General features: G+C 56.7%; 1 protein-coding gene across 3 annotated transcripts in view; it reads left to right on the top strand.

The window, feature by feature from the left end:
* LOC148816425 (natural killer cells antigen CD94) overlaps positions 1-22,761 on the top strand; it is a 27,270-nt gene continuing 4,509 nt past the window's right edge. The window contains exons 1-6 of one of the 3 annotated variants that reach the window (XM_088939420.1): positions 1-202; positions 318-419; positions 16,049-16,147; positions 16,397-16,522; positions 21,565-21,716; positions 22,167-22,267. In XM_088939420.1, coding sequence (XP_088795546.1) covers positions 79-202; positions 318-419; positions 16,049-16,147; positions 16,397-16,522; positions 21,565-21,716; positions 22,167-22,267 — 704 coding nt within the window. In that variant the 5' untranslated portion in view covers positions 1-78. Of the gene's footprint in view, positions 203-317; positions 420-5,580; positions 6,062-10,897; positions 11,435-16,048; positions 16,148-16,396; positions 16,523-21,564; positions 21,717-22,166; positions 22,268-22,761 lie in introns of those variants that run through there. The other 2 variants (XM_088939418.1, XM_088939417.1) reach the window with 2 other exon arrangements.

The raw sequence follows: 22,761 nt of genomic DNA on the forward strand, positions 1-22,761 counted from the left end.
CAGCGGAGGGGATTGAGAGACAGAGAGCAGAGGAAGAGCAGGACACGCGCAGACAGAGAGAGACAGAGACACGCAGAGATGGACAAGGAGAAAGACAACGGCGTCGTCGAGCTGCAGACAGTGGGTAAAACAGTGGAGAACGAGTACAGCCTGCCTCACGCGGTGGTGAAGGCCGAAGCCCCCGACCAGACCGAGCGCGCAGGTGAGCTCAGCCGCGCGGCGTGTCCGCCTGGACGTGTGACTCTGCTCCGTGCCCAGCGTAGCTCTTACTTCAGGCACAGGGGAGCAGAGCCACTGACAGTGTGTGTGTTTTCCAGGAGCCCCACAGGTCCCAGTGTACACTGGGCTAGAGAAATCCAGCGAGAACGTCTACAGCACCGTGGACACCCAGCAGCTCAAACCCACTGCCACCAAAGGAGGTACAGCTGTCTGTGTGTGTGTGTGTGCGCGCGTGCGTGCGTGCTCTCAGTCTGTGTGTCTGCTGTAAGTGTGTGTGCTCTCAGTCTGTGTGCTGTATGTGTGTGTGTACCGTCAGTCTGCATGTCTATGCCTGCTGTCTGTCTGTGTGCCAGTGTGTCAGTGTGCCAGTGTGCCAGTGTGTTTGTGTCAGTGAGTCAGTGTGTCAGTGTGCCAGTGTGTTTGTGCCAGTGTGTCAGTGTGTCAGTGTGCCAGTGTGTTTGTGCCAGTGTGTCAGTGTGTCAGTGTGCCAGTGTGTCAGTGTGTTTGTGCCAGTGTGTCTGTGCGTTTGTGTCAGTGTGCCAGTGTGTCTGTGCATTTGTGTCAGTGTGTCAGTGTGCCAGTGTGTTTGTGCCAGTGTGTCAGTGTGTCAGTGTGCCAGTGTGTCAGTGTGTCAGTGTGTCAGTGTGCCAGTGTGTTTGTGCCAGTATGTTTGTGTCAGTGTGTCAGTGTGCCAGTGTGTTTGTGTCAGTGTGCCAGTGTGCCAGTGTGTTTGTGCCAGTGTGTCAGTGTGTCAGTGTGCCAGTGTGTTTGTGCCAGTGTGTCAGTGTGTCAGTGTGCCAGTGTGTCAGTGTGTCAGTGTGTCAGTGTGCCAGTGTGTCTGTGCGTTTGTGTCAGTGTGCCAGTGTGTCTGTGCGTTTGTGTCAGTGTGTCAGCGTGCCAGTGTGTTTGTGTCAGTGTGTCAGTGTGTCAGTGTGTTTGTGCCAGTGTGTCAGTGTGTCAGTGTGCCAGTGTGTCAGCGTGCCAGTGTGTTTGTGCCAGTGTGTCTGCTGTGTGTGAGTGTCTCATGTCTGCTGTGTGTCGTCTGCACTGTGTCCTGCACACAGCTGCGGTCTGTCTGCGTGTGTGCTGTGTGTCTCTGACCTCAGTAAGTCTGTTATATTCTCGAGTGCCTGACTGCACTGCTGCCTCTCACTCCCGCTCTGTGTCCGTCCTGCCTGTTGCCTGGGTGACAGTACTGCAGTGCTGAGGGGAATCACTGTGGCTCAGGGGGTCCGAGCTCTGGAAGGAAGGAAATGCGTCTTGTGTGGCAACAGAGCAAAGATGTGTTTCAGGCTTTTTGCTGAAAATGTGAAGTTAGTTGATGGATTTTGCACAGTGCGTTCATGGTGGTTTGTATCTGCCGTGCGGGAGGTGTCTTGCCATGAATTATCTCTGGACACGGGCAGGCTGGGTCCCAGAAGCCTGACTCCTCTGTGCTCAGAGCGAGACATGTGATCTTGAGATCTGCGGCTGTGCCGGCACAGGAAACTCTGCTTTGCTGTATCTGTGAGAGAGGGGAGAGGGAGGAGAGCTAGAGACAACACAAGAGCAGTTCAGACGAGAGGCCAGCCGGCCCTTCCAGCCAGGGTAACTTGTTCCACGCTCCCACTGCCCTTTGTGTAAAGAAGTGCCTGCTGTCCTTGGTTGTTAATGCACTTCCACGTTGTGGCCTTTCGGTTGTGTTTCACTGTTGATCCTGAAGAGATCTGCTGGGTTCCATTTGTCCGTGCCTTTGAGGAGTGTGAATGCTGGTTTCAGTTCGTCTTTTAGTTTCTACTGTTCAGCCTGTCAGTGTGGGGCACTCCCGTCAGACTGAAGAGACTCAGTTCCCCCAGCCTGTCAGTGTGGGACAGTCCCTTCAGACTGAAGAGACTCAGTTCCTCCAGCCTGTCAGCGTGGGCCCCTCCCTTCAGACTGAAGAGACTCAGTTCCTCCAACCTGTCAATGTGGGGCAGTCCCTTCAGACTGAAGAGACTCAGCTCCTCCAGCCTGTCAGTGTGGGACACTCCCTTCAGACTGAAGAGACTCAGTTCCCCCAGCCTGTCAGTGTGGGACAGTGTAAAAACCCCCAGAGCGTATCTGGAGAGAGGGAACAGTGAGTCACAGGAGAAACAGAAAGACTAAGACCGAGAGAGGAAAGACAGAGACAGACAGATGGTCACTGTCTGTGTTGTGTTTCCTAGAAGATAAGTTGAAACACTTCTCTTCCGTCATGTTCTTAAAAATAGAAGATGAGAAGTTGTGTTGCACCATTCCTCTGTGACAGTCGTCCTCAGCCAGAGCGCAGGGTCTGCTGATCGGCCCTTTTTCAAGGATGCAGCTTTGACAACTTCTCATAAAACGCCTTGTAATGGAAACAGAGCTATTTTAAGACTGAAACGTGTTTGTGTGTGTGTCTGTGGAAGTGTGTGCGTGAGGTACAGTATCAGTACTGTACGTGTTTGTGTGAGTGTGTGTGAGTGATTGTAAGTGAACGTGAGCGTGTGTGTTAGTGTTGAATGGATTAAGAAGATCTCTCGAAACCCAGTAGTCTTTCAGCAATCGAGAAGCTCTCTCAGGAGGTGCTCTTGAAGTGAAGAGCAGATCTTGAGCAGAGTGCTGTGGCCTGTGGTCATGATCACACCGCTGGGCAGTGGTGAACACCACCTGCTGCCCTCCCGACCAGCGTGTGCAGCTGCTGCTGAGCCCATGTCTGGACGCTGCGGCCCACTGACGTTAGACAGCGAGAGATTCACACACTCTCACACACAGAAATGTTTCTGTGATCTGGAGGCGGGGACCTTCGCCGTATCTGCCGGCCAAGGCCGTGTTTTGGGGAGACGGCGTCTCGTAGCGCAGCGGAAACAGAGCAGACAGGGTTTATCCACCTGGCCTTCGCCGAGGAGCTGTGGCGCGGGAGGCATGTTTCCCACAAGGCTAAGATTGATGGCGTCCATCCAGACGGATGGTGCCGAGAGCTCTGGGGCAGAGGACAGGGCGGTTCACCCTTCCTCCCCACCCTCAGATTCTCAGGTCTCTGTCCAGCACGGAAACCTCTCTCCTCCTCCGTAGTACAGCCCCAGTTCACTGATGTGACTGGGTGGCAGCGGCCCAGCGTGTCTCGCTAGGAGAGCCGTACTGCTGGGGGCTGAGTTCAGAATGTGCTAATGTGCGTTTAACTCCGGGAATGGGAGACACACCCTTTACACAAAGGGTGGCGGGAGTATGGCCATGTTGTTGCCGACACCCTGGCTCGTAGTTACTGTGCTGATGGCTGACTGGACAGGCAGTGTGTGCCTGCAGTGATGTGTGAGAGGAGACGATCAGTGCGGGGGGGGGGGGCAGAGATACTGGTGGATGTAGGGAGTACAGCCATGGGAAAGGAACAGTACTGTTCTGTCTTCGGGGGCCGAGATCTCTGAACGCGGGACAACAGCAGTTATTGAGAGAAAAGCTTGCACCGACTGAACTAAAGAGCATTTAGTGTGAGGCTTTTCTGTGGAAGTGGAAAATTCACCACATAGAGAAGCTTTTTTTTTTCTTAGGGAGGAGAGGGAAAGTTAATGAGAAACGGGGTCCCCGATGGCTCTGCGTGTAGCCCAGTCCAGACCGGGCACTGTAGATGGTCAGTCAGGTACGATTAAGAACGGCAGGAGGTGAAGAGGAAAGCCGAAGGAAAGGTGTGTGGCTCTGTACTCATAACTGGCAGGTCACGGGTTCGAATCCCAGGAGGTGTCCCCTTGCTTCAGGTCCTGTTGCTCCTGCTGGACAAATGGGTATGAATGGACGAGGGCCTGGAAAGACCAGCCCAAGATGCCCAGACGTCTGCAGGCGGGGTCCCCAGCTGGTGATAGGGGCCCCAGACGAGGGGGGAGAGGGGTACCAGGCTCGCCAGATATCTCCACGGCCTTCGCTGGTCAGCCGCACGGTCCAGTACTGTTAAAGCAGAGTGTGAGCAGGCTGTGTTCAAGGGTCATTTACCTGCTGATGTAGTAATAATAAACACAGAAACACTACAGTGTACCCGTGTGTAACAGGAGAGAGAGGGGGAAAGGGAACTGTGTTAGACTGGACACTACAGCACAGAGACCCTGACTGACTGACTGGACACTACAGCACAGCGACACTGACTGACTGACTGGACACTACAGCACAGTGACCCTGACTGACTGGACACTACAGCACAGAGACACTGACTGACTGACTGGACACTACAGCACAGTGACCCTGACTGACTGACTGGACACTACAGCACAGTGACACTGATTGACTGACTGGACACTACAGCACAGTGACCCTGACTGACTGGACACTACAGCACAGAGACCCTGACTGACTGACTGGACACTACAGCACAGTGACACTGACTGACTGGACACTACAGCACAGAGACACTGACTGACTGACTGGACACTACAGCACAGTGACACTAACTGACTGACTGGACACTACAGCACAGTGACCCTGACTGACTGACTGGACACTACAGCACAGTGACCCTGACTGACTGGACACTACAGCACAGAGACCCTGACTGACTGACTGGACACTACAGCACAGAGACACTGACTGACTGACTGGACACTACAGCACAGTGACCCTGACTGACTGACTGGACACTACAGCACAGTGACCCTGACTGACTGGACACTACAGCACAGAGACACTGACTGACTGACTGGACACTACAGCACAGTGACACTGACTGACTGGACACTACAGCACAGAGACCCTGACTGACTGACTGACTGGACACTACAGCACAGAGACCCTGACTGACTGACTGGACACTACAGCACAGAGACACTGACTGACTGACTGGACACTACAGCACAGAGACACTGACTGACTGACTGGACACTACAGCACAGTGACACTGACTGACTGGACACTACAGCACAGAGACACTGACTGACTGACTGGACACTACAGCACAAAGACCCTGACTGACTGACTGGACACTACAGCACAGAGACACTGACTGACTGACTGGACACTACAGCACAGAGACCCTGACTGACTGACTGACTGGACACTACAGCACAGAGACACTGACTGACTGACTGGACACTACAGCACAGAGACACTGACTGACTGACTGGACACTACAGCACAGTGACACTGACTGACTGGACACTACAGCACAGAGACACTGACTGACTGACTGGACACTACAGCACAAAGACCCTGACTGACTGACTGGACACTACAGCACAGTGACCCTGACTGACTGACTGGACACTACAGCACAGAGACCCTGACTGACTGACTGACTGGACACTACAGCACAGAGACCCTGACTGACTGACTGGACACTACAGCACAGTGACCCTGACTGACTGACTGGACACTACAGCACAGCGACACTGACTGACTGACTGGACACTACAGCACAGAGACACTGACTGACTGGACACTACAGCACAGTGACCCTGACTGACTGACTGGACACTACAGCACAGTGACACTGACTGACTGACTGGCTGAGAATCAGGCTCATGAGGGTTAATGAACTAGACGCCGCAGTAGTCACCAGCAGGCTCGGATCGAGTTAAATGCCAGCGGGACCGCTAATTGGCAGCGGCAGGAAATGCCCTCTGGAGTCAGACAGGCCTGCGATTGTTGCGGCCCGTTATGTAAAACTGCGGCAGCTGTTGCCCCGGCAACCGAGGCAGGAATGCAGGTCTCTCTCTCTGCGGCCCTTTAAACGAGTCGGTAAACAGCGAGCAAAACCAGCCGCGTCCAGACCAGCGTCAGCCCCGAGCAATCCCGCTCGCCACGATGTATATCAAAATCTGCCGGAACTATCTGAAAGAGGAAGACGCCGGGAAGCTGCCGGACAAAGAGCCCAGCGAGCCGCAAGGTGAGTCGGCTGGTTTTATTAAGGCAGCGCTCATGCCCCGTGCGGCCGCGGCGTTTTAACATCATAAAAACACCTATACATCTGTGCACGCTCCGTGGGGGCTGCATTACAGCACTGCAGCGGCCTCCCCCGCTCTGTGCGACGGCGATCGTCCTCCTCGTCCTCTGGGGTTTCCGCCCGAACCCGCCACGAAGCGAAACCGAGCCCGGCTCTGCGGGTTATTTCTCCGAGGGCGTCCGAGCGCCGCCGCCGAGGCCGGGCCGCGGGGAGACGGGTCGCCGAGCGGCCAGCGGGGGGCGCCGTGGGCCCCCGTCGCCGAGAAAAGACACCTGCGGACGTGTACAGGTCAATAAATAGATCAGGTGCGGAGCTGCAAAGGAGCCCGTAATGGGTTTATTCCCTGCGGGAAAAAAAAAGAAGAAGAAAGAAAACACAACGTTTCGGCCGAGGAGCTGTCCCTGAAGGTGCTCTCAGAAGACACCCGAAACGTTGTGTTCTCTCTCTTCTCTTTTTTTTTCAGCAGGGGATAAACCCATTACTTGTTCCTAAATAAATAACCATGCTCTTGTGGAGCAATTTAATCAAATTCTCAGGTCCTGGCTGAGCGGATGTTTTACTGCTGAAGGAAGCGCGTTTTGTTTTCAAGTCGTGTTTAAACACGAGTCCGCCGGGTTCACCGTTTCAGAGCGGGTGTACCAGTGGCCATTCCTGGGCGGTTTAGGACACGCCACCCGCCCGGGGGTGTTTCTGCGTCGGCCCTTGTATGAATGATCAGACTGTGTTTGTTTTGGTGGGTTTTTTTTGGGCGGGCTCGGAGCTCTCCGAAGGCTCCGCTCCGTTCTCAGCTCCGAAACCCCGGTGTTGATCTCTGTGCTGCGACTCGTCTGGATCCGCTGCGCTTCTGTCGCGTTTCTCATCTGACAGGAGGAGGTGGAGGAGACCTCCCGGCAGACCCCTCCACCGCAGACCAGGGCAGGAGAGAGGCTGTGATAGACAGCTCATTAAGTTTGCTCTGTTCAGCTTATTAAAGGCTTTCAGGAAAGCACCGTGGACCCGTTCTTAACGCCTTTACTAAACGGTGTGAGGAGTTCTCTTTGCGGTTAAGTGTTTTAAAACCAAAGGAGCTGGTTGTTTGGAGCACAAACGGAACGCCCCCTCCTACCTACTGTGATTGATGGTCAGGCTGTAGATATTGTCAGCGACTGCAAGTGCTCGGGCCTGGTCAAGGACAGAGACTCTTTTGTTTTTAAGGAGACTAAGCTGTTTCAAGGGCGATAGACCCATCCAGACACTTTTCCACAAGTGGTTGATCGCAAGTGTCTTAACACACGGTCTTGCGTGCTGGTTTGGTAACATCAGTACCAAAAAAATAATTTGCAGATTCATTGGGGGCAAATCAGATCTCCCCAGATACCCTCTGCGAACAGTCTGGGAGACGCCTCTGTGTCCCCAGGTGTTGACTGGCAAGAGACAGGACATCTCTCACCCCCACGGCGTGTGGTAGCTGTGCCCTCCCTGATCTCGCTGAACCCCTGTTGCTCCGGCCTCTTGGCAGGCAGGATGTTGTCTGTCGCCGTGTTGTGATGTTGGGAGTGTGCTGGAAATCGCATTTCCCCCCGAGGGGACGAGATACTGTAGCTTGAATTGTGTGACCAGTGGAAGGAAGGGGGGGGCTTGGGGAGGCCCCACAGTTCAGAGGGGCGTTCTGCCAGGTAGCCTTGGCTGACACACCTTTCACAGCGAAGAGCCCTGAAGCTTTCGATGTGTCTGAGGGTGTTTCCTGAGTCTTGAGGTAGAGTGTGGGCCCTGGTGTGTCTGTGTCTGTGTCTGTGTGAGTGTGTGTGTGCCCTGTGAGTGAGTTTGTGTGTGTCCTGTGTGTCCTGTGTGTGTGTGTGTGTGTGTGTGTGTGTGTGTGAGTGTGAGTGAGTGTGTGTCTTTGTGTGCCCTGTGAGTGAGTGTGTGTGTGTGTGCCCTGTGATGGACTGTGATGGTGTACCCCCCCCCCCCCTCCGCACCTGTTGCTTGCTGGGATAGACTCCGGCTGAGCACTCCCACAGCATCACGAGGAGAACATGCAAACTCCACACAGACAGCACCCCAGGAACTGAGCCCGGGGCCCCAGCGCTGGGGGGCAGCCAGGCAGACCCCCGCACCACCCCCGCTCATGACTTAACTGCGTCAGTGAGGAGGATAAGAAGAGCAGTCGGGTCTCTGTCAGGCCCTGCTCGAATGTCTGCCCTGGAGAACAGCGCCTGCTGTATCCCTGGTCACCACACGGTGGCACAGAGAGATCGAGCCCGCCAGGAGAGCGCCCCCTGCTGGCCCTCACCCCCTCCTTCCGTCAGCAGGCTTGTTTTCTTGGCAGTTCTGCCATCCCGGTACTCACCCAGCCCGGCAAGGCTGCTGTCGGGCTAGCAGATGTCAGATCTCGCCTCTTCTGCAGAGCGCGCATCCGGCGCCCGACAGCCGCGGTGTAACGGGTTGATGCCGAGGCCCGTCTCTCGCCGCCCTCTCCTCGGTATCCCCGAGCTCCTCGGACCGGCGACGGCGAGTTGCGCACAGCAGCTGAACGGCAGAAACCGCGCTCGTGCGCGTTGAAGTGGTGACTGTACACACGTCGCTGGGCGGGCACAGGCCTCGTCCGGCACACGGGGAGCGTCTCGGCATCCCCTGGAGATCCGTATCCCCCTCCACAGTGCCCGGTCACTCGAGGAGGAGGGGCGCACGGAGCCGCTGTGCGCTCTCTTTGGGGGTCCCCAGCCAGACGCGCGCGCATGCAGGTTCTGAAATCGGCGCACAAAACGTTACCCCCCCCCCCCAAATGTGATCATAATAAAACAAGCACGGTCGTCAGTTGAAAAGTGCTGAACTGCCCACATGAGACTGGCTGCGAGCCTGGCTGTGTGCGTTATTACTGCTGCTCCATCATCGATATCTCTGCTCTCATCGTCTCGTACCTCCCTGCTCCTGCTCCTGCTCCTGCTCTTGCCCCTGCCCCTGCCCCTGCTCCTGCCCCTGCTCCTGCCCCTGCTCCTGCTCCTGCTCTTGCCCCTGCCCCTGCCCCTGCTCCTGCTCCTGCCCCTGCCCCTGCCCCTGCCCCTGCCCCTGCTCCTGCTCCTGCTCCTGCCCCTGCCCCTGCCCCTGCTCCTGCCCCTACTCCTGCCCCTGCCCCTGCTCCTGAACCTGCTCCTGCCCTGCTCCTGCTCCTGCCCCTGCTCCTGCCCCTACTCCTGCCCCTGCTCCTGCCCCTGCCCCTGCTCCTGAACCTGCTCCTGCCCTGCTCCTGCTCCTGCTCCTGCCCTGCTCCTGCTCCTGCTCCTGCCCCTGCCCCTGCCCCTGCTCCTGCCCTGCTCCTGCTTCTGCCCCTGCCCCTGCTCCTGCCCTGCTCCTGCCCCTGCCCCTGCCCCTGCCCCTGCTCCTGCTCCTGCCCTGCCCCTGCCCCTGCCCCTGCTCCTGCCCCTACTCCTGCCCCTGCCCCTGCCCCTGCTCCTGAACCTGCTCCTGCCCCTGCTCCTGCTCCTGCCCTGCTCCTGCTCCTGCCCCTGCCCCTGCCCCTGCTCCTGCCCTGCTCCTGCTCCTGCTCCTGCTCCTGCCCCTGCTCCTGCCCTGCTCCTGCTCTTGCCCTGCTCCTGCTCCTGCTCCTGCCCTGCTCCTGCTCTTGCCCTGCTCCTGCTCCTGCTCTTGCCCTGCTCCTGCTCTTGCCCTGCTCCTGCTCCTGCTCCTGCCCCTGCTCCTGCCCCTGCTCCTGCTCCTGCTCCTGTTTTTGTCACGGGGGGGTGTTCAAGGGCTTTCCAAACAAAGTCCCACACAAAAAGTAACACGAGGTCTCGGTGACAGTTTTGTGTGTGTGTGTGTGTGTGTTGTTACTTTAAGGTCATATAGACCTGTTTACTTAAAAATAAAAATATCCCGGCATTATTGCAGAAAGCGAAGAAAAGGGGGGCATCGCACTTGGACTTGGACTCATGCACCTGCGGTTCTGATCACATTTCTCTCCGCGCCGAGAGCCCGAGTGACCTGCCCGTCTGCAGCTCGGGCTGCCTGTCGGAAACACACGCCGGGAAAAGCTGTTTCCTTTCTTGGTAGACGCCTGAAATGGGGGTTCTGAAACACCTTCAGGGGTGCCAACTGCCCCTGCGCCCCTGGCCGAGAGCCGCCGGGGAACCGCAGTGCGTTTGTTTTGATAAGCGAAAGGAACTCGGTTCCGTGTGCCATTCTTGCAGCGAGTACGCGCTCCTAACACTTCACTGCCGAGCGGGAAACATTCCTGAAAGGATGCGTGTCGGTTTTCAATCCTTGTCGCTGTGCCCGTGGATTCGCGCGACACGCCCTACCCCTTGTGCGGCGTTGCCCGCGTCCCTGCTCCCCGTCCCGGCTCCGAGACCGCGGTCGCCCCGCAGGAGCCGTTTCCCTCCTCGCTCCCCGCACACGGCCCACGGTCTCTCTCCTCCGGCGCTCCTTCGCCGTGGAAAAAGCCCCACTTGGCGACGTCGCGCCTCGTCCTGCCTCTGAGGTGCGCCTGGTTCCTCTCCTGTCCTCTCCTCCAGCTCCTCCAGCTCCTCGCTCTGTGCTGGGTGAGACTGTCCCTCGCGTCCCACAGTCCTTGTTTTCCTAAAGACACCAGCAGCCAAAGCAAATACGGCGTCTCTTTGCCCAGTCCGGTGTCTGCCAGCCCCAGCAGGCTGCCCTGGGAACTGGCACCGCTCCCGCTCCCGGGAGCTGCGTAGAATAAGAATTAAAAAATAATAAATTATAAGCTTTATGCCACAATATACAGTACATCAATCTCACAATGAGGGCATAGAATTGGACTATGCGACGGGCGCAAGGCGGGGTACACCCCGGACGGGACGCCAGTCCATCGCTGGGCGCACAGACACACACGCTCGCTCACACACACACACAGAGCCGATGAAAGGCAAGTGGAGCAGATTAATTTTTTAAAAAACAAAAAAACATGAAACACCTTTGGGACGTTTCCTCAGAAAGGCGGGCGCTCCGGGTGGGGAAACACCGCGCTCCAGCCTCACCTGTCGCGCTCGGCCAATAGGCAGCCGAGCCCGCGGATATCAAAGGCACCCGCGGGGGGCCGAGCCCAGGAACAGCGCAACTTTCACCGGACTTTAAACCGCAGCGGACCGCCGGTTTCCCCAAAGAGCGGACAATCGCCAGGAGCGAGCGGAGAGAGAGACGGAAAGAGCGATCGCGCTTCGAAACCCCCGCCGAGCTGTGACTGTCTGTCCCCCTGCCCGCCGGGCACCATGGCCGCGCTGATGGAGGTGCAGAAGGAGGACAAGCCGCATCAGTACATCGAGCTGCAGTGCGCCGCGTCGTGCGCGTCCAGCGAGGGCATCTTTGGCAAGTACCGCGAAGGTAAGCGGAGCTCGCCAGGGGTCCGTCTTTATGGAGAGAGAGAGAGGGAGGGAGAGCTCCCCTGTCTGCACGTTCCTAGCCGTCCCGCGCAATCACGTCCTCGGGGGTCTGGAAGGGTCCCCAGCGTTTCTGACCCCCCCGGCTCCTTCAGGAGAGCGCAGGGCAGGGCGCTGTGCGGGAGAGCAGAGGCGCGACACCGCCTCCGCGTCCCGCTGAATCCCGCTGCCCCGCCGTGCCCCCGTCCCGTCTGTCCCGTCTGTCCCGCTGCCCCGCCGTGCCCCCGTCCCGTCTGTCCCGCTGCCCCGCCGTGCCCCCGTCCCGTCTGTCCCGCTGTCCCGCTGCCCCGCCGTGCCCCCGTCCCGTCTGTCCCGCCGCCCCGCCGTGCCCCCGTCCCGTCTGTCCAGCTGTCCCGCTGTCCAGCTGTCCCGCCGTGCCCCCGTCCCGCTGTCCCGCTGCCCCGCCGTGCCTCCGTCCCGTCTGTCCCGCTGTCCCGCTGCCCCGCCGTGCCCATGTCCAGCTGTAGCCCCAGCTTCTCTCTCGTCCTCCGATCTGCTATGCGGGGGGGCTGTGTGTCTCCCCCGGGGGGGGCAGGGGGGCTCCACTTATATAAAAGCGCATCGCGGTCTCTTGGAGTGAAGGGATTTATGAGTCACATTCGGAACATTGATCCTCGTATAGGATATCATTATATCAGTGCTCGTCAGCCCGGACAGTCTCGAGAAGCCCCCTGCTGCTCTTGGGTCGGACCGCAGAACAGTGTTCAGTGCTTTACAAGCGGAGACGTACCGTTCGTTCTCAAGGTCAGCAAGAAGGTCAGCCCTGTGAATTCGCAGTAGGCTATTATATTATTATTATTATATTATATGAGATATATTTTATTATAGTAATTCGCTCGTCTGTGCGTGTAGATAAAAAGCAATACTGCACGGAAGAAATGTTCCAAACGGTCTTTGGCCAGCTGAAGCTTGATAATTAGCTAATTGATCCCAGACTCTTCTTGAGAGAAGCCAGGGTATCGGCTTCCACAACACGGCTGGCTAGCCTGTTCCATACTCCAACCACTCTCCGTGTAAAGAGTCGCCTGCCTCCTGTTCTACGTTTTGACCGCACTCCCACGCAGCAGCATTTAACCTCCTCTGGCGAGGAGGCCAGTGCAATAAATAATAACGAATTGAAAACCGTTTCTTATCGGCGCGGTGTATGAAAATCTCCTCTCCCCCCTCTGCCCGTAAAAGTGAGCTTTAAGGAAGTGAGTTTCCTTCCAGTGAATTTGAAAGGCACTGTTTGCCCGAAACCTCGGTCAACATTTGGAAAGGGATCTGAGACAGCAGTGAATGATTAACATTTACTGTGGGCAGTCGACAAATGACGACCTCGGTCACCGTTTCAGCAGTTCGCTCTTGCCTCACCTCGGCGGCCGCCAACACGGCTCGGTCCTTTCTCCTCCAGCCTCCCGAGTTAATCATTCCCCAGCTGCGCCCCGTTCTGGAGTCACCCCAAGACGGATGCGCCCGCCATGAAACCTTTATTACCAGGGTGCTGAAGTCCACGTCGGTCCGGAGGTTTGAGCTTTCAAGTCGGGTTTGGGAAAGGAGAAGCTAACACGCCGCTCTTCCCAGATATGACGGATCTTCCCAATTTCTCTCCCCCCCCCCCGTTTTCTCGTTATGCCTGGCGGCCCCTTCTCCTGGGGGTGTTCTTTGAGTACACAGGGGTGAGCGCCAGTCTCCTGGGGTGTTCTTTGAGTACACAGGGATGAGCGCCAGTCTCCTGGGGTGTTCTTTGAGTACACAGGGGTGAGCGCCAGTCTCCTGGGGTGTTCTTTGAGTACACAGGGGTGAGCGCCAGTGTCCTGGGGGTGTTCATTGAGTACACAGGGGTGAGCGCCAGTCTCCGGGGGTGTTCATTACCGTTACAAGCTGGACGCGACACGGTGACATCTTCCCGTTAGTCCAGTGCTTCACACTCGTGTCCTGGTGACCCGCACTGCCGCTCGTCTGGGCACAATCAAGCCCACAAGCGTCTCACTTCCGGCTGCTCGCTCCCAGCTCTCCGGCCCGGTAGAACCTGAACCGTTGTGTTTTGTTTTTGTAAGTGAAATGAAATCCCAGACTTGTGACTCGAAACAAACCGCAGCTATCCGGCGGCCGCAGCCTCTTCGCCCGCTCGGTCAAGGCGTCAGGAGTCTCCCAGATGTGCGCGCGAGTCCAGATCGAGTTATTTCCCAGGTCAGAGCGACTCGGCGCGCAAGAACACACAGTTACAGTCCACAGGAGCCCCGCCTTGGTGATCAGTTATTAATTGATCCCAAGATCTTAACTGGGCCTTGAGAGAAGGCAGCAAGGCTGGGCAGCTTGTTCCACCCTCCTACCGCCCGTTGTGTAAAGACGTGCCACTGGCACCTGTCTTCGGTTTTCATTAACTTGCAAAAGACAATGGAAGACGATCGTCGCTCTCTACACTGTTACGTGAAACAGCTGCCCCAGACGCATCTAGAAATTGAATTCACGTGCTTTTGAATTTCTGTATGGGCGTATAGGGCCTGGCACTGTTTGCCACTAAGGACTAGACCAGGGTGTAGGGCAGTACGGCCGCGCAGTGCATGCCGTGAGCGCCTGGCAGCGCTGGGGCACTGTCTGCGTGGAGTCTGCATGTTCTCCTCGTGTTCGCGTGTGGGAGTCGTCTAGGAGCGCTCCGGCTACCCACAGTTCAAAGTCGTGCTTGGTAGGTTAAGTGTCCTCTGGGAAGACTCGCCCTGGTGTGTGTGTGAGAGAGTGTGTGTGTTTAACCGATCTTAGCTGCACCTGCAGTCCAAGCGATACCGGGAAGTCGCCTGTTTTTGGTGCGAGTTCCTGGTGTATCCGATCCTGTCCCGTAAGCGCAGGGATCGTGTTCACGGGGAGACCGGGCGCGGTTTTCGGTTTCTGTACCGTGTCGGCACTGAATAGGCGATTGTTTAAGACCTCGGCGTTGCGCGGCGCGGGGAATTGGGCTTGGGCAACCTGATCCCGCGACACGCCCACTCGTGAAAGCCGCTCTTTGTTCAGATGGAACGAGCGCAACGAGGAAACTCTTTATGCCGTTGTTGTTGTTATTACTATTCAGACGTTTTGTTTCTGGGCATGTCATTGTTATCGTTTCGCCTGGTCCTGCTCCACCGGTCGCGGGGGGTGGTCTGGCGAGTATCAATCGCGGGGGGTGGAGCCGGCGTGGTCGCCTTTCCCTCGCGTGTCTTGGTTTGGGGGTTGGAAGTGAAGGTTCGTTCCGTGCCGTGGAAAGAGAAGAAAAAGAAGTGCGCCACGTCTGGGCCGCGGAGCCTCCTTCGGGTGTCCAAAAACAAACCGACCGCGGCGACAGCCTGATCGGCAGACCTACACTAACGCGTCCAGGACAAACAGAGGCTTTTAACGCAGAAACCAACGGGGGATGAAATGGGAGAGGGGGCCCGTTCTTGGGTGATGATGATGATAATAATAATAATAATAATAATAATTCTTACACTTCTATAGCGCTGTTCTGGAAACTCCGCTCAAAGCGCTTCACAGGTCATGGGGATCCCCTCCACCACCACCAGTGTGCAGCCCCACCTGGATGATGCGACGGCAGTCATCATGAGAGGAACGTGCAGGCTCCACACCGAAGGTCCCCCCCTCCCCCCCAATCCTGAACGGAGCCCCGGGATGAATCCAGATGTGTGTGTGTGTGTGTGTGTGTGTGTGTGTGTGTGCGTCTCGATCACTTGGACCCTCACTCGGAGCGGAAACCAGCTCCTCTGACAGGATCTTGGCTTGTTTTTGTTGTTTTTTTTTCCCAGAATGCTGCTTGAAACGCGAGCTGGAAGACACCTGCGATCGTCGTCATGTTTGATGTTTAAGTGACTTTGCTCGGCTCCTGAGCCGGGCGATAGTGAGCTTGGATCTAAGCCGGTGTATGTCCACCTTTCTCCTCAGCTGCCCTGTGACACGAGTGTCAGTGTTCTTGCTGTCTGTATGTCGAAGGTCGCTGTCGGCCGCCGAGGGTCGCGGCAGGTCGCTCAGTGACCGTTGCGCGAGGTTTCGGCTCGGGGGGGGGGGTCGTGACGGCAGCAGAGACGGCGGGGCTTCGCGGGAGAGAAACTGAAAGGCCTTGACACGCGTGTTTCACGGCTGGTTGTGCAAGAGGTCATCGGAACGGCTGTGTCGGGACAAGTCAAATTGCGGCACCTGTCCCTTCGATCTCTGCGGCGGTGGTTTCTGTTAAGCAAACACGGCGCATGTGGCATTTCAGCAGCACGAACCAACGAGCAGAAACTGCCGGCGAGCTCTTCTGCGACGCCGAGAATGAGGAGCTTTTGGGACGTTATTGACGGAAGTTCTCGACACGTGACGGAATGCGTTAAGAAACGCCGGGGCCGTGGGGAGCGTCCGGCGTGGGGAGCGCTCGCCCACGGAGTCAGACTGGGGTCCGCCGTGTCCCTGCAGCGGGAAAGAACAGCAGGACAAATAATATCCCGGGTGTCCCTGCCCCCTGTGTCCCCCTGGCGGGCGAGGGGGGGCAGACTTGTATTAAACTTGTGTTTGTCTGTGGAACAAGCCCCCCCGTGCCTGTGCTCACCCCCTCTCTGCCCCCCCCCAGAGCTGGAGAAGAAGGTGACGCTGTTTCGGAGAGTCTCCCTGGGGCTGGGCGTGCTCTGCCTGCTGCTGGTCATCGCCGTGGCTGGGCTGTGTGTGAAGGGTGAGTGCGGACCTGATCGCCTGTATTGATGCACACAGTGCTGGGTACGGTACAGAGCTGATCGCCTGCATTGATACGCTCAGCACTGGGTATGGTACAGAGCTGATCACGTGCATTGATACGCTCAGCACTGGGTACGGTACAGAGCTGATCGCCTGCATTGATACACACAGGACTGGGTACAGTACAGAACTGATCGTCTGTATTGATAGGTGCAGGATTGTCCTCATTCCTCTTCTTGTCTATTAGCGCTGCACCCAGAGCCGTGCGCCTCCCCCGGGGCTCAGCATGAGATCACCTTGATGACTCAGCGCTCGAGCAGCAAGACATCTGATAACGAACAGCCAGGCAATGGATCAGTTATGGATTGCCAAGGTAATACACTGACACTGGCCAGCTGATACACTGACACCCTCTGGACACTGGCCAGCTGATACACTCACACCCTCTGGACAGTGGCTCACTGATACACTGACACCCTCTGGACACTGGCTCACTGATACACTCACACCCTCTGGACACTGACTCACTGATACACTCACACCCTCTGGACACTGGCTCACTGATACACTGACACCCTCTGGACACTGGCCAGCTGATACACTGACACCCTCTGGACACTGGCCAGCTGATACACTCACACCCTCTGGACACTGACTCACTGAAACACTGACACCCTCTGGACACTGGCCAGCTGATACACTCACACCCTCTGGACACTGGCTCACTGATACACTGACACCCTCTGGACACTGGCCAGCTGATACACTCACACCCTCTGGACACTGGCTCACTGATACACTCACACCCTCTGGACACTGGCCAGCTGATACACTGACACCCTCTGGACACTGGCTCACTGATACACTGACACCCTCTGGACACTGGCCAGCTGATACACTCACACCCTCTGGACACTGGCTCACTGATACACTCACACCCTCTGGACACTGGCCAGCTGATACACTGACACCCTCTGGACACTGGCCAGCTGATACACTCACACCCTCTGGACACTGGCCAGCTGATACACTCACACCCTCTGGACACTGACTCACTGATACACTGACACCCTCTGGACACTGGCCAGCTGATACACTGACACCCTCTGGACACTGGCCAGCTGATACACTGACACCCTCTGGACACTGGCTCACTGATACACTGACACCCTCTGGACACTGGCTCACTGATACACTGACACCCTCTGGACACTGGCCAGCTGATACACTCACACCCTCTGGACACTGGCCAGCTGATACACTCACACCCTCTGGACACTGGCTCACTGATACACTGACACCCTCTGGACACTGGCCAGCTGATACACTCACACCCTCTGGACACTGGCTCACTGATACACTGACACCCTCTGGACACTGGCCAGCTGATACACTGACACCCTCTGGACACTGACTCATTGATACACTGACACCCTCTGGACACTGGCTCACTGATACACTGACACCCTCTGGACACTGGCTCACTGATACACTCACACCCTCTGGACACTGGCTCACTGATACACTGACACCCTCTGGACACTGGCCAGCTGATACACTGACACCCTCTGGACACTGGCTCACTGATACACTCACACCCTCTGGACACTGACTCACTGATACACTCACACCCTCTGGACACTGGCTCACTGATACACTGACACCCTCTGGACACTGGCCAGCTGATACACTGACACCCTCTGGACACTGGCCAGCTGATACACTCACACCCTCTGGACACTGACTCACTGAAACACTGACACCCTCTGGACACTGGCCAGCTGATACACTCACACCCTCTGGACACTGGCTCACTGATACACTGACACCCTCTGGACACTGGCCAGCTGATACACTCACACCCTCTGGACACTGGCTCACTGATACACTGACACCCTCTGGACACTGGCCAGCTGATACACTCACACCCTCTGGACACTGGCTCACTGATACACTGACACCCTCTGGACACTGGCCAGCTGATACACTCACACCCTCTGGACACTGGCTCACTGATACACTCACACCCTCTGGACACTGGCCAGCTGATACACTCACACCCTCTGGACACTGGCCAGCTGATACACTCACACCCTCTGGACACTGGCTCACTGATACACTGACACCCTCTGGACACTGGCCAGCTGATACACTCACACCCTCTGGACACTGGCTCACTGATACACTGACACCCTCTGGACACTGGCCAGCTGATACACTGACACCCTCTGGACACTGGCCAGCTGATACACTCACACCCTCTGGACACTGGCTCACTGATACACTCACACCCTCTGGACACTGGCTCACTGATACACTGACACCCTCTGGACACTGGCCAGCTGATACACTGACACCCTCTGGACACTGACTCACTGATACACTCACACCCTCTGGACACTGACTCACTGATACACTGACACCCTCTGGACACTGGCCAGCTGATACACTCACACCCTCTGGACACTGACTCACTGATACACTGACACCCTCTGGACACTGGCCAGCTGATACACTCACACCCTCTGGACACTGGCCAGCTAATACACTCACACCCTCTGGACACTGGCCAGATGATACACTCACACCCTCTGGACACTGACTCATTGATACACTCACACCCTCTGGACACTGGCCAGCTGATACACTGACACCCTCTGGACACTGGCTCACTGATACACTCACACCCTCTGGACACTGGCTCACTGATACACTGACACCCTCTGGACACTGACTCACTGATACACTGACACCCTCTGGACACTGGCCAGCTGATACACTGACACCCTCTGGACACTGGCCAGCTGATACACTGACACCCTCTGGACACTGGCTCACTGATACACTGACACCCTCTGGACACTGGCTCACTGATACACTCATACCCTCTGGACACTGGCCAGCTGATACACTGACACCCTCTGGACACTGGCCAGCTGATACACTCACACCCTCTGGACACTGGCTCACTGATACACTGACACCCTCTGGACACTGGCCAGCTGATACACTGACACCCTCTGGACACTGGCCAGCTGATACACTCACACCCTCTGGACACTGACTCATTGATACACTGACACCCTCTGGACACTGGCCAGCTGATACACTGACACCCTCTGGACACTGGCCAGCTGATACACTCACACCCTCTGGACACTGACTCATTGATACACTGACACCCTCTGGACACTGGCCAGCTGATACACTGACACCCTCTGGACACTGGCTCACTGATACACTGACACCCTCTGGACACTGGCTCACTGATACACTCACACCCTCTGGACACTGGTTCACTGATACACTCACACCCTCTGGACACTGGCCAGCTGATACACTCACACCCTCTGGACACTGGCCAGCTGATACACTCACACCCTCTGGACACTGACTCACTGATACACTCACACCCTCTGGACACTGGCCAGCTGATACACTCACACCCTCTGGACACTGGCCAGCTAATACACTCACACCCTCTGGACACTGACTCACTGATACACTCACACCCTCTGGACACTGGCCAGCTGATACACTGACACCCTCTGGACACTGGCTCACTGATACACTGACACCCTCTGGACACTGGCTCACTGATACACTCACACCCTCTGGACACTGGCTCACTGATACACTGACACCCTCTGGACACTGACTCACTGATACACTGACACCCTCTGGACACTGGCCAGCTGATACACTGACACCCTCTGGACACTGGCCAGCTGATACACTGACACCCTCTGGACACTGGCCAGCTGATACACTGACACCCTCTGGACACTGGCTCACTGATACACTCACACCCTCTGGACACTGACTCACTGATACACTCACATCCTCTGGACACTGGCCAGCTGATACACTCACACCCTCTGGACACTGGCCAGCTGATACACTGACACCCTCTGGACACTGGCTCACTGATACACTCACACCCTCTGGACACTGACTCACTGATACACTCACACCCTCTGGACACTGGCTCACTGATACACTGACACCCTCTGGACACTGGCCAGCTGATACACTCACACCCTCTGGACACTGGCCAGCTGATACACTGACACCCTCTGGACACTGGCCAGCTGATACACTCACACCCTCTGGACACTGGCTCACTGATACACTGACACCCTCTGGACACTGGCCAGCTGATACACTGACACCCTCTGGACACTGGCTCACTGATACACTGACACCCTCTGGACACTGGCCAGCTGATACACTGACACCCTCTGGACACTGGCCAGCTGATACACTCACACCCTCTGGACACTGGCTCACTGATACACTGACACCCTATGGACACTGGCTCACTGATACACTGACACCCTCTGGACACTGGCCAGCTGATACACTGACACCCTCTGGACACTGGCCAGCTGATACACTCACACCCTCTGGACACTGGCCAGCTGATACACTGACACCCTCTGGACACTGGCTCACTGATACACTCACACCCTCTGGACACTGGCCAGCTGATACACTCACACCCTCTGGACACTGGCTCACTGATACACTGACACCCTCTGGACACTGGCCAGCTGATACACTCACACCCTCTGCACACTGGCTCACTGATACACTCACACCCTCTGGACACTGGCTCACTGATACACTCACACCCTCTGGACACTGGCCAGCTGATACACTCACACCCTCTGGACACTGGCCAGCTGATACACTGACACCCTCTGGACACTGGCTCACTGATACACTCACACCCTCTGGACACTGGCCAGCTGATACACTCACATCCTCTGGACACTGGCTCACTGATACACTGACACCCTCTGGACACTGGCTCACTGATACACTCACACCCTCTGGACACTGGCTCACTGATACACTGACACCCTCTGGACACTGGCCAGCTGATACACTGACACCCTCTGGACACTGGCTCACTGATACACTGACACCCTCTGGACACTGGCTCACTGATACACTCACACCCTCTGGACACTGGCCAGCTGATACACTGACACCCTCTGCACACTGGCTCACTGATACACTGACACCCTCTGGACACTGGCCAGCTGATACACTGACACCCTCTGGACACTGGCTCACTGATACACTCACACCCTCTGGACACTGGCCAGCTGATACACTGACACCCTCTGGACACTGACTCACTGATACACTCACACCCTCTGGACACTGGCCAGCTGATACACTCACACCCTCTGGACACTGACTCACTGATACACTCACACCCTCGGACACTGGCTGACTGATACACTCACACCCTCTGGAAGATCAGCAAGTCTAGAAATGAGAGGAGATCTCTCGGGCCTCCCAGCCGGTCTGGTAGGTGGTCGGTTGTTGGTCTGAGGCTGTCCAGCCGCGTGTGGGTAGACTGGGCGTCTCAGCTCCAACGGCGCGGGTGTCCTGTCGCTGCAGGGGGCCTGTGCCATCTGTGCAAGAAGGGCTGGCTGTTCTTCGACGGCTCCTGCTACTTCTTCTCCAGGGACCGGCTGACCTGGCAGGAGAGCGTGGAGGACTGCAGCCGGCAGAAGGCCGAGCTGCTTGTCATTGCGAGCGAGAAGGTGCAGGTGAGTGGACACGGGGGTGAGCTCGCTGCGTGTGCGCGGGACACAGGACACGGGACACAGGACACGCACACGGGACACAGGACACAGGACACACATAACAGGACACGCACACAGGACACACAACAAGCCCAAGAGGACACATGCACAGGACATGCACACGGGACACACACAACAGGACACGTGGACAAGTCGCATTCAGGACACAGGACACATGGACAAGACACACACTCGGGACACAGGACACACACGACAGGACACGTGGACAGGACACACACATGGGATGCAGGACACGCATGAGAGCACAACAGGACACGCATGCAGGACAGGACACACTCAACAGGACACACGCAGGGGACACACACATAGGACACACCCAGAAACACAGGAGCTCCTGTTATCTCATGCTTTTCACCCGGTCTCTCCTCTGTCTCCTCCTCTCCGTGACTGCAGGACTTTGTGACTAAGAAGGGGACTCTGTTCTATTGGATCGGACTGCAACGCGACAGCTCAGGGACCTGGGCCTGGATCAACGGAGACAAACTGACTGTGGGGTAGGACACTCCCGCCTCACACCAGGGTCAACGTGACAGTGCAGCCAGATTTCATCTCCATCATTAAACTCCATCATGGATGGACAGAAGATGGACAATGGCAGTTTAGTGGTCTTCAGTCGGTGTGTTTCAGACAACATATAGTTGGACAGTGGACAGTGGTTGTGAGGTTCTGTACAGCTGGTGAGTAATAGAGGGATTGCTCTTCAGCTCCTGGGCTGAGCCATTGTGGACAGCTTCTGTGCGGTCAGTCCACCAGATGAAAGGGTTATTGTTCAGTTCCTTGGACAGAAGCGGAAGGACTTGTGTCCACTGGACCTGGGTGAAGGGCAACAGATTTTCCTTCCATCCACTTTCTAAGCTTCATCATCCACTTCAGGGCTGCAGGGGCGAGCCACAACCTGGCATACTGGCACAGTGGTTAGCTTTGCTGCCTCGCAGAGCTGGAGCCCTGGGTTCAATGCCAGACCTGCGGTGCTGTCTGTGTGGAGTTT

Source organism: Atractosteus spatula, chromosome 22 (genome assembly GCF_055471065.1).
Source record: "Atractosteus spatula isolate fAtrSpa1 chromosome 22, fAtrSpa1.hap1, whole genome shotgun sequence".
In the NCBI taxonomy this organism is placed as follows: domain Eukaryota; kingdom Metazoa; phylum Chordata; class Actinopteri; order Semionotiformes; family Lepisosteidae; genus Atractosteus; species Atractosteus spatula.